The sequence below is a fragment of the Mercenaria mercenaria genome, chromosome 15 (assembly GCF_021730395.1).
Source record: "Mercenaria mercenaria strain notata chromosome 15, MADL_Memer_1, whole genome shotgun sequence".
NCBI lineage: Eukaryota > Metazoa > Mollusca > Bivalvia > Venerida > Veneridae > Mercenaria > Mercenaria mercenaria.
Window position 1 is genome coordinate 34122931 of NC_069375.1, and position 12927 is coordinate 34135857.

At 34.8% G+C, this 12927-nt stretch overlaps 1 protein-coding gene across 1 annotated transcript; it reads left to right on the top strand.

Annotated features, from left to right (window-relative positions):
- Window positions 1-261: 261 nt before the first annotated feature.
- Window positions 262-11332, top strand: LOC123560963 (uncharacterized). The gene is made up of 3 exons (XM_053524962.1): window positions 262-464; window positions 6895-7025; window positions 8723-11332. Exons 1-3 carry the CDS (start codon window positions 437-439, stop codon window positions 10118-10120), a joined length of 1557 nt encoding a protein of 518 aa, XP_053380937.1. The 5' UTR covers window positions 262-436; the 3' UTR covers window positions 10121-11332.
- Window positions 11333-12927: the final 1595 nt, after the last annotated feature.

The following is a 12927-nucleotide window of genomic DNA, read 5'->3' on the forward strand; positions in this document are numbered from 1 at the left end:
AAGTTTTTAAAATCAGTCTAGCAAAATATCAAGCACACGACCCCATCATTTTCATTTGCCTAATTTTTTAAGTATATTCTGAAGGGTTAAAATTCTACATAGAAGAAAAAGTTAGATCCAAACGTGCAGTCTACCTCCACATAGTCGACAATTTCTGTTGAACGATTAAATAACCACACTAACTACACTAATAATCTAAAACAGGGAAGTTAAAAGCTATTTTATATGGGTATACTTAAACCATAAAATGTAAGGCGGTCGTAATTTGGTCGCGACTTAAACGACATATCAAAATATAAAATTACACAGTTGGTTTTCTGTTGAAGTCATATGATAAAAAAGTCACGTGTCAAAATCCATTGCGGAATTAGAAAATCAAACAAATGTTCTTTGAAATGTGCATTGATGAAACGTTAATAAGGAAGGATAGAATAGAATGGCATCGAATTTGAACCCGGACACAGGTAAGAATGCACATGCATATAATATACCTTTTAAAGGTGTAACAATAATGTATGATAAATCTAAATTATATTGAAAGGCTAGCTTTCTTTAAGGTATACAGTTAGGTTTGTTACAGAAACAGACTTGCAAGTAGCCTTTTACCCACGTAAATGATAATATTGAACTATTACGTCAGATGATAAATTGTACTGTTACACTGACAAATAAAAATTTCATAAACAAACTTAAAGTAATATTAAACCCAATTTTGGTATTTGATATTTTATATAATATATGTAAACATAAAAGTAACAAACTTATGCGTATGAACAAATACAATGCATTAGGTTTAAAACTGCATATCTTTGTAGCTAAACACAGAATAAAGTTGAACAGCTGTTTTTGTCTAACTGATAGGTTAGTGTTGAATCGGTAGTTTAAAGGCATTGTGCCAAAATGTAATACTTTGCATTAACAACAATGACAATGTATTTTTCGTAAAGTTTGAAAATAATACACATTTTACCTTTTACGTCTAAGCAAAAACGTTATGTGTATAACCTTTGATGTAAACTTGCTTCGTATACTGTATCAATGTGATCCGGATCATGGACGATAGTGGAAATGCATGCAACTGCCCATGCTTTCTAGCCCCTGGTTGAGCAGAACTCAACATGAACGCATGTCACAAGCACAAAAATACAGGTCAGAGACATCTGCAGATGTACTCATATGCCGGTGTACATTGAACCTTCAATGATACAGGGGAGTGAAATTCCGTGAATCGCGACATATGGTCTCCAGTTAAAAATATGAATAAGCCCTAAACTACAAAACAATGTGAAGAACTATACAAACTAGAATAATTAGGTAATGGTAGATTAAGTCCTTACATGTTCCCTTTAGTGTAGGTTATAAGCCGAAATATTGTGCACTTTGTATGGTTCTTGCGAATTATATCATACTATTACAATTCTGATGTAAAACCCATTAGATATTTTGTACAAATATTTGTCTTTTAATTCCGATGCAATACATGTATTTGTTTGGTGTGTAATGCAAAATTACTTGAGCGTGTCGAACTTTATTGATCCAAGCAATTCTGAATGTGTAACATGTACACATGGGCCTATTTTGTAAAAATGCATGTAAAAAACAAGTTGCAAGCCGTGCCAATTAGAATTGTTACAAAAGTGGATAAAGCCCGCCAGCTTAGCTCAGTAGGGAGAGCGTTGGTCTACGGATCGCGGGGTCTCGAGTTAGATGCCCGGGCGGGGCGTATGTTCTCTGTGACGATTTAATAAAAGACATTATGTCTGAAATCATTCGTCCTCCACCTCTGATAATTCATGTGGGGACGTTGGCAATTACTTGCTGAGAACAGGTTTATACTGGTACAGAATCCAGGAACACTGGTTAGGTTAACTGTCCGCCGTTACATGACTGAAATTCTGTTGGAAAACGGCGTTAAACCATTAAACAAAACAAACAAACAAACAAAAGTGGATAAAATGTCAATGTGCACATAAATAGACTTTTCTGAAACATTTTCAGTTGACAATTCCTGAAGCTTATGGCAAAAACTACTGGACCGAGACAAATTGTATTAATTGTTGCTAATATGCATGTATTCATTTGTAAATATTGAAAAATAGTTTAAAAAAACATGCAGATGATAGCCAATTAGACGTTCATATGAAATAAGGCAAAGCGTCAAAGCGAGCTGGACGACTTCGTTACAACGAAACTATTCACTACTCAAAAGAAACTGGAGATTCGTGGGAAAGTATTCAAACAAAGAAGTATACGCTCTTTGATTCAAATAAGAAAAAGAGGTAGTAATTCGCCGAATATGTCTGTGTGGTCACACCGAATGTAGTCAATATCAGTATATAGTGCTATTTTCCCGCCTAGTAAAGGTCATTTAATGCCAGATATAAGCTGTATTGATACGTTATTGTAAAGAAGATTGTCTGTGGATAATTTAAAGCCACGTAACGCTGTATTCTTCCAACAATTGTGTAGAACCTGCTGGGTAGAATGGAAGTGAATGTAGATGCCTGTTGATGTCTTCCTTCGCAATATTCGTTTTTATCATGTATCTCAGTCACGTGACTATGGTTTCACTGCTTTATGGAAAACCCCAATATTTTTTTTGTTATTTATTGATTGTCTATAGACAGACATTCATGAAAAAGGACTATCTCGAAAGAAGTGAAAGGCTTGAAATGCTGACAATTGTCGTTTTACATTGAAAATAGTAGCGGAGATATTCAGTACTTCTAACCTATAAAGAAAAATTAGCATTTCGTAAAAATTGTTTCAACCCAGGTAAAACTGGTACTTTCTTACCAGAATTTTATTATGAACACATTTTTTAGAAAAACATGGTATGTCATCTTCACATTTAATGCAAATTTGAGACTTTTTTCCAGAAATTAGGCTTAATCCTGATTTTGTAGGTGTTCCCCGCACCTTGGTTTCGCATCAGAGACATGATTACAGATTACGGCTTTTCGAGTACTTACAGCTGTCTATTGAAAAGTAATAGAAATAAGAAAAGTAAGGTATTAACCGTTCTATCAAACATTTGCAAAACTGATGACAATCGACTTATGTACAATAATTTACTGTAACTAATATTTTAATGATTTTTAAACCTTTGACATTTTTACAGGTACTAAGGTAGTAATTCGCTAAATATGCCTCTGGAGAGCCGATTGCACCGTGACGTTATTTGCCATTCGTCGCATTTGCTTAAAAATATTACTAGCATGCTTTTCCAATTTCTTTCTAGAATTTTTCTTTTAAAAATGTTATTATTTTTCCATGGAAACGTCTCTTTAGGGACTTTAAATTGATAAGTTACTTTGAGCAACCGGATGACGTACTCTCTTCACTGCAAAGAAAACACTTTTTCGCCAACAGCTGCGCCTTGTTATCTTCCAGTGAAAGTTTTAGAATCTATCAAATGTATGAAAGGTTTTACGTTACTCCAGCTCTTTGTTAAATACGAAATGAAATGTAGCTTTCTGTTGCGTTCTATATATGTTTATCAGTTTCGTTTTATCACGTTAGCGCGCGTACCAAAACAACACACAGAGATTTCAAATATTTGTTAGGGTGTGTTGGCGTGTGTGCAAGGACGACGCAAAGAAACGTGTTGCATAAACCGCACGCAAGCCAACGCAACATCACGAAACAATCTAAATTAGCCACAATAGATAAACCAACGACAGCCTTTACACCTGACGACATGCTGCAATTATTACGTATGTAAGAAAAAAAACATCAAGCAAAATATTTAAAAACGATTTTCAGATGTTATCATGGAAGAAATGAAATTTGTTTTAATGGGCTGAATGCAAATAGACAAGTTTTAAATAAAAATGTATATATCTGTTGGCATTTCCGCGGTAATGTTTTTCGCATGTAGGTGACTATAAAATGTGAAGAACATGAAAATGTGAATAAATGCAAGGGCCATAACGCCCCTCTAATTACCTGACAACTCGTTTTGTAGATTCTCATTGACACTTGTTTTTAAATTTAGCTCAATAGTATGAATATGTATGGATACAAAATGTGGAGCCGTGCTTTGAGGCGGACAGATGTCTCATTTTCAAATAAGGCATATACAATTGACATTAAAACAATATGAAATAAAGAAAAGTAATACCATGAGAATATCACTTTCTCTATTGTTCCGTCTCTTGAGACGGAACACTTAGAATCGGTAAGTCACACTTGACTGAGCAACTGACTTCGAAAGCTGTTGTCATTAAAAACTGGCCTATCAAACTCCGTGACCTTAGAAATAACGTTAAAATTATTCTTTCCTAATTGAGGCACTCTCTGGCTGAACGCGTTCTGTGGATTGCACATTACTAAACCCGAGGATGGAAAAGTGTAGTTGTTGAAACATGCCAAACATCTCATTTATCACAAAGGTTAACATTACGTCGTTATCTTCGAATGCATGTTTAATATGTGAAAACAAACCCTATTGCGACCCTCTTATTGTGCGAAACAAATTCACGAATCAAATGCCCGGATGTCACATTACCGAGATAAGGATAGATACTACTAAATTACAGCCATGAATTACTTTATCAGTGACCACTAAGTTCGTTGTGTGCGAGGTCGTAGACTGTGAGTGCATCAAATCACTAGTACTTTAGGATTCCACCATATATCTAGCATAGAAATGACTCAAGTTACCAGCTTTGAAAGGGTGATCATTTTAATTCCAAGAAGTCAGGCAAAAAGTAACTGATTAAAATCAAACACTTCCGTAAAATATCCATTTTACATGTTAGAAAATAAAACTAGCGCTAAAATTCTACACGCGCGTGTACGATTTTCCAATAACACGTGGACATTTTTGAACTGAGTTTAAATCCGGTTCATGTGTACAGCAAGTGTTTTCTTAATTGCCGTATTTACTCAACTGAAAGTAGTAACGGATTTACTTTGTTGTTGGATTTAACAATTTATGTTAGCGTAAATACTGTGGAAATATCGGACTTGACTTTTTTCAGGCAATAGAAAACAACATAGTTCTTTTTCAAAATTTTAGTTTTCTTTGTATTTTGGTGCAAACATAAACGCCCCTTGGTGTAAAATATAACGCCCCCGTTGCGCTTATACGGGAGATACGGAATGTCAATAAGGTAGAATGGTCTAGTCATTGCGTCCAGTCCTATAGTTCCTCACACTGATGACCAATATTTAAAACAGACATTGCAACCAAAATTTTACAAGATGATCATTATAAATTTATATAGATGTGCCCTGGGAGGAACTTTTGCTATGCTTTAACTTGTATAAAATAATAACTGGTGAAAAACTTGTGAAAAGGAATTAGAATGTCAAAATGCAATTTTTCTCTGATGACATTGACCTTTATTCTTACAAAAAGAAACACTAACATTGTGTTCATCTACAAAGTAATATATAGAATATCAAAATACTTGATATAGAACTTATTTGATATAAAAGTATCTAATGTGTCATTTCTTCTAAACTGGTGACATGACCTTTGACGTGGAAACAACAAAATGGGATTACGACGGCTCTAAACGACCGTAAAATCGTATTTCAAACGTAACAACGCGATTACATTGTACGCATGAAGATCGATAGAGATCGATATAGAAAGGTTTTGGCATCTTCTTTTATTTACATTTGGCATCTTTTATCTTACATTTTAGACTTTGAGTTTGCGGACACTACAAGATTACTTTTGCCTTTGACTCCTGATTAACTTGAATTTGAAACGTCACGTGTATAATATTGTTTTATTTAATGTTTAAATTTTATTAAAATCATGTCCTGCAAACGATAAGCTTACATTAAGGGAACATCTTAAAGCTTTTGTGATGACAAGCTTATGGCTAATGATTATGTTTTTATAATGTATTGGCTGTTAATCACATCTGAACTTGATCTGAATGTTTAAACCTGTTCTTGAACTTGAGGTAAAACTGTTGGATATTTCTGTACTGTCAAATGAAATGCTATTCATGGTCAATCTCTATATTAAGTTGTGTTATCCTAAGCCCAAGGGTTTTCAAGTTATCGTCCAGAAACCGTTTAACTGTTCCGAATCACTGTGATCTTGACCTTTGACCTTCTGATCTCAATCTCAATATAGATCAACTGCTAGTAATGACCAACCTCCCTATCAACTTTCATGATCCTAGGCCCAAGCATTTTTGAGGTATCATCCGAAAACCGATTGATCAACATACAAACCGACCGACCGACAGACAGACCGACCGACATCTGCAAAACAATATACTCCTCTTTCTTCGAAAAGGGGCATATAATAGAGTTTCATAACCCATGAGCACGTCCTTTACTACTTATAACATCGTTTTCGAAAAGATAGCTGAACGAAACTATTCAAAATCCAAACTTAACATGTACCATTAAAAGCGATGTCGGATTTTTCTACAATCGTAACTCTCATAATTATATGCATTTTTTTCATTTCTGAGCATCCAGACTGATTAATAATTTCCTCCGTCATACATCTCGCATAAAATGGTGGGACATTTGTATTACATAAATAAGTATATGGCGGGTTTTGTATACCAATGCCTGTTATAAATGATTTCAAGGGACATAACTCTGACCCTTATAATTTACCATAGAAAGGGCTGATAGAGGTTGGTTCTACAGCTAAAATGTTTCGTTATAGATAATAGTTATGTATCAGATAAAGATCCCAACTCTTCTAAGAAGTACACAATTCGAGCCTATTTTCAGTTTTATAACCTCCACTACTTATCAATACAAATTGTGTGTGCATTGTGTATGAAACATTTCAAGAAGTTCAACGTCTTTGAGACAATTTAATATCATCCTACAAAGATACTTTATAAGGCTTACAAACGCAATTTATAATAATTTCTTTAACAAAATGTTGCATATTTCCGCCTTCAGATATCCGTATTCTGCTCATAGGCCGGACAGGGCATGGAAAGAGTTCAACGGGCAATACTATACTTGGACGGAATGTCTTTCAAGTGTCTGATGCCTCGACATCTGAGACGAAAACCTGCATGTTGTCGACGGTAGGTGGGAAGAACTTTATATCACTGGGCCCATTGCGGAAGCGCAGTTGGTAACATAGTCAGGTGTGCACACGAGCCCGATCTGATAAATGAATATATTTACAAAGGAATTGACATTAGTAATTATTGTCAAATAACTTTGCGAAGCTTTTAAAATGAGAAAAGACAATTAAATGCTATTAAATACATATATCCTATCTTATAGTGCTTCCTGTGACAGTTGTATTAAATAAGTATTACTTTTTGTAGTGCTGACAGTTGGAAATTTATCCAACTTTTTATTTGTACATGTCTGAATACAATACATGTATTATCAAGTACACAAATTTTAGAGTTGATTTCTGATTAATTTTTATAAGGAGAAGACGAGAGACAGGTCCAGTTCATTCTGCGATGACAGTTAAGTTTAAATATGTGTCTATAGCTACGCTTATAAGACATTCGATTTGCACTTTTTAGTAGAGGCAAACCATGAACATAAAATGATTAAATGTTATGTCAAATAGAAATCTGGATATGGAACACAGACTTTTCGCACATTCTCTTTTTAGTGGCAGACAACCCATATAAAGAATATTTTAAGCAAATTTCTTTTTTAAATCGTCATATTTCGCTCAGTTTTAAATACAAATTTAAGATTTTTGGGATGTAAGTGTTTTGTGTTAATTTCTTATTATTTATAGTAACAAAAGTACGTTTGCTTTCAAATTTATTCATGACAATATTGTTATATAATTTATCTTTACTGGAATGCAAAACTGAAACAATCTAAATAAATCATATATTTCATAAAAATACAAAAATATTCATTGTGATTTATATACAGCTGTCGATCCTTCCTTTTTATCAAAATTACCGTAAAATGTGTGTAATATGATATTCATTTTTCAATACAAAACCCTTAAGACAATGCTATTTACAATTTTGTGACATTTTCCGCGATAGAATATATCTTCTTTTTTTTTAAAAAAAACCCCATCAGTTTATTCAATTAAAAGGGAGGTAATCGGTACATGGAAATAGATTGTGCATATTATTACTGTGGTTATTGTGTTATTGTATTGGTAAGGTACGAGTATCCGGGCACTTACCTATTTAGAGTAAAAGGTTCGTGGTCACAAAAAAAATGACTGAATGGAATCTTTCATAGAAAAATACAACTATGATTATGTCGTACATGTTTTCACAAAATCTTACTAGTTTAGTTGCAGTTAATAAATCCATCTCATATAAAACATTGAGCGATTTACCATTAGATAAATTATACATTCTAACATGGCTAAAGTTTAAAAATTGCAACACAGTGCGAAACACGGTCAATATTTAGAATATTCCAAGCAAATGCCATGTTTTAAACATTACTATTAGGGGCCTAATACCTTACGTGACGCTGACACAGTTCATGTCATATAGCGTTGCAACAGTATGTTAAATAATTAGGAACAGAAAACTTTGAAACTAAATATGTGGCTACGTCTTTAGAAGAACACATTTGTTTTCAAACCATCAAAGTGGGAGTCATGTTTTTTATTCATTTTATTCATTCGTTTTTCGAATCGATCATGAGTAAAATATTGGCAACTATGATGGTTCCGTGCACGTATTGACTTTCGAACTACATCCCCATTAAGGTTTGTGAAGAGTTGTTATATAAGTTGATTTTTTTAACTGAAATACCGTAACACTTCATATTGCAGATTGTCAAACGATTTGGAAGGACTGTTGAAGTAGTTGATACTCCAGGCATGTTCGATACCGATCAACACAATCACAAAGTTCACAAAGAGTTGTTGAAATCACTCGCCCTTACTACACCTGGTTTCCATGCCATAGCTTTTGTCCTGGATAGAGATAAATATACAGAAGAAATACAGAAAACACAAGATCTCTTTTTCGACTGGTTTGGACCAGGGGTTGAAAACTTTGCTTGCGTCATTTTAACCAATACAAATGATGAGGCAACAATGAACAGATATTTGAAAAACAAACCTCACCAAAAGCTGACAGATTTAGTAAATAAATGCAATGGAAGAATTGTACCATTAAACAACGAGGCACCATGTGACGTTACTGATGGTCAAGTTCAACGCATTTTTCAGACGATCGAAGAAATTAAGAGAACAAATAACAATCATCATTTTTCAAACGTTGTATTCAAGCTTGCTGAGGCGTATGCGAAAAATAAACGCCCAAAAGTACTAACCGCTGATTCTATTCACATGCTTCAAACGGCTGGATTGCAATTCCATGTCACTGAAAAACAGTGTTCGTACTTTGATTTTGCTTTCGATATTGCAAAGAAAGAAAGCAACAAGGATGTAGATCATTTACAGGATCATTCAAGCTATTCGGAATCTGATGACATCAGCCAAACTGAAGACACTAAGTACCAGATATCTAGAACATATGGAAATCTGCCTATATTCGATAGTAGCACTAATGAACCAATTTTGAACACACCACAACTTGATGCAGCGAAACAATTGAAGCAGAAACGTACTTACAGTTCCAAGGAGCAGGATGCTTCATCAACATGCCCTCGTCTTCCTACCCTTATCGCCGAAGTCCCGGGAAGGATAGCCGGCGGATCAGATAAGTACCATACAGAAAATGAAATAGATTACGGATCGGCAGATGTTAGTTCACTATCTATTGAATCGAATAGATTAAGTAAAGGGCGAAAAGAGGAAAAGATCCGACAACTTCAAGGTAAACAGACATATGACCCTCCTGGACATATGATACCAAAAGAGATCCATGAAAATTCACGGAAAGTGCAGGAAGACGGGAATCGCAGTCAGAAACCAGGAGGAAGAAGGGCAGGTCGTGTCGTTGACATGAGCACTGTACACTTTGTTCCAGAGGACAATTCGCACAAAAGAACACATGGAAATCAGCCTTCAGAAGGGCAGAATCGCAAGTCGCAAAGCTCACGCGCAAACCGTGTAATTGACCCTAACACTGTTGAGTATAACCCAGTAAACGAATTTAAAAATGATATTAATAATACTGACGAAGAGTTGAACGGATTTCTGGACTATATAAAGGAAGCTTGGCTGTACTGTAAAAAGAAACTTTGTTGTATAATTTTGTAATTGACTATGGCTTGACACAGTTGCTAGTGTATGCAACTGTAAGAAATCGGAATCTGAACTGAACGAGTGTTGGTACATTTTTCTTTTACTGTTAAATATACTTCTTATATAACTCGTCTCAGAGGACGAAATCGTTTTGATATTTAGAAAGCAACAGTCAAAATAAAAAAGATTCGGTTTGATTGTACCTGTTTATGAGAGGAAATGAAATATGCAGCACCCCTCATGCCCAAGGCACAGACTTAAGTGGAATCCTAATGATACAGATATGTCGGATGTACTCCATTTTCCCAAAGGGCCATTTAATATAGCAACACCGAGTCCACGTACTGGAAGACATTTTACAATCACCACACGACACTTGAAGACTACTGTTTTAATAGTTAATAGATATAAGAAGATCTTTTGGAAACATTGAACGCAACAAAGCAAACAATAGCGACATGGCGTGATTGTGCCTCTTCACGAGAATTAATTAATTGTGCAATACCACTGACACCTCAAGCATCGCCATAAGCGAAATTTTATAAATATAGATGCTTTTGATGCATAGAGACAATACCCTTTACACACTCTAGCACCGTCTTAAGCGAAATGAATAATACAGATACATTGAATTGACTCCATGATAATAAAGAAATAAAACAATATAAATCAAACAAAATCTAAAACCAAGTATATTGAAATTCTTACGACTGCCACACGTCATCTTTATAAATACTGCTGCTATACTTTCTATATAAAGCATCTTTTGAAAGCAACAAATCAAAATGATAGCAGAGCCTATTCATTAGATATAACGAAATGCGCAACACCTCTCACATCCCATAGCACAGGCTTAAGCGGAGCTCTGTTATACAGATACGTTGAGTAGAATCCATTATCTTAAAGGACCAGAAAATATAATAACATATTGTCCAAGTACAAGTTTGTCAATACGATCTATGAACATAAATATTTTTTTTATGTATTTAAATACCACACATGGCGTAGTCAACCAGAAGTCTCTGTTGCAAATTGTCGTTATTCAAAGGTTATCAGTTCTGAAAACGTGAAATTATTGATGTTTAGAGGCGGTATTTCGCCAGTGAACAATTTATCATTTATCTATAAGGTATAATTGAGAAAGCTGTCCTCTTTCAATTTAATGTCCCTGTGAACTCGTCGGCCTTACCTGTCTGTACATCCGTCCGTATGTATGTCAAAAATGTATTCTCTTTTATAAACAATACACTTTTGCGAACATATATCTTAAGCCCTGTTATGTGTGGCTTGATCTTAATTGTTTACTTACCTAGAAGTGATGAATATGTCTGAATAGTTTTTTATGGGGAATATGTTGTTTTCGTTCCGGTCGTCCGCCCGTATATCTGCTCGTCTGTCGCAAAATCGCGTCCGCTCTGTATAGTTTTATCCCCTAAACGTCTTATATAATAACTTGCCACAAATGTTTAGTCGTAAAGAGACCACATGTTGAACACAACATTCATCCATGCCGGTTTATATTTTAGGTAGTACAGATCAAATGATTTATGGTTCTTTTAATATCCTAAATCATATAAATGTATCAAATAATAAGCATTGTTCTTTTCCTTTTGTTAGTTTTAACGTCGCTTTAACACAATTATAGCGACTTGAAAAGCTTTGTAAGTAATAAGCTTTGTGATTTTAATGATATGTGTGGGAAAAAAAATCAAGAAAAACATTACATCCAAATAGTTTTATTTCGATATAGTTAAGAATCAATTGGAACATATCTATATTTCTTGAAAGGGACCTCCGTGGCCGAGTGGTTAAGATTGCTGATTCCAGTCACTTGCCGCTCACCGATTTGGGTTTGAGCCTCACTCAGGGCGTTGAATTTTTCATGTGGGGAAGTCATCCAGCTGGCTTGCGGAAGGTCGATGGTTCTACCCACGCAACCGCCCGTGATAAAAGAATGCACGGAGGGGCACCTGGGGTCTTCCTGCAGCATGCATCAAAGCTTGAATGTCGCCATATGACCTGAATTGTGTCAGTGCGAAGATAAACCCAACAAAACAAACAAATATTTCTTGAAAAGCTTTGTTGTAATGAAAAGTTAAATGTTCTATTTAAGGAGAAGAATTCTATAAGACATTGTCTTTCATTTTTATCCTTTCCCTAATAATCATGTTAATTTGTTGTTGTAATTGTAAAATTCTGTAATGCACTCTTGGGAATAAATATGTTTAAACTAAACTAAATGTTCTATTTAATAATTATGTCTTTATTTACTGGTTTCTTGATATAATTTACTATAATCAAAGTTGTTACATAACCACAATTACGTACATGATTACTTCATCTTTTGCACGAACAACTAGTAACCTCTAAACAAAATTTACTTTAGTTGCAGCTGAAAGCTTTTTCCAAACACGACACATTGTTGGGATAAGTCACTCGTCAAGAAGCTATAGGTAAGGGGAGTGGTTGTCTAGCGGTTAAATGTGGAGGCCGCTCAACCCGGGAGCCGAGGATTTGTGCCCCACTTGGATCACAAGTAAGCCTTCTCATATGACATCAGCACTGGATTTTCCAGGAAGTGGACTCGATAGTGGTTCAGATAAGATTCAAGCTTTCATCACAAGCTATAAATAAATTAGTATAAACTAAAAGGATATAGTTATTCTTACAGACAAGAGATGGAACTGGTGTATGCGCATGCGTTTCGTTGCTATAATTGAGATCTTCCTTATTTATTTTCATTTATATAAGCCTCGTATTTTACGTACAACTCTCTGCTGTACGATCATTAAAAGCTATAAGAAGATACAGATTGCTGACTC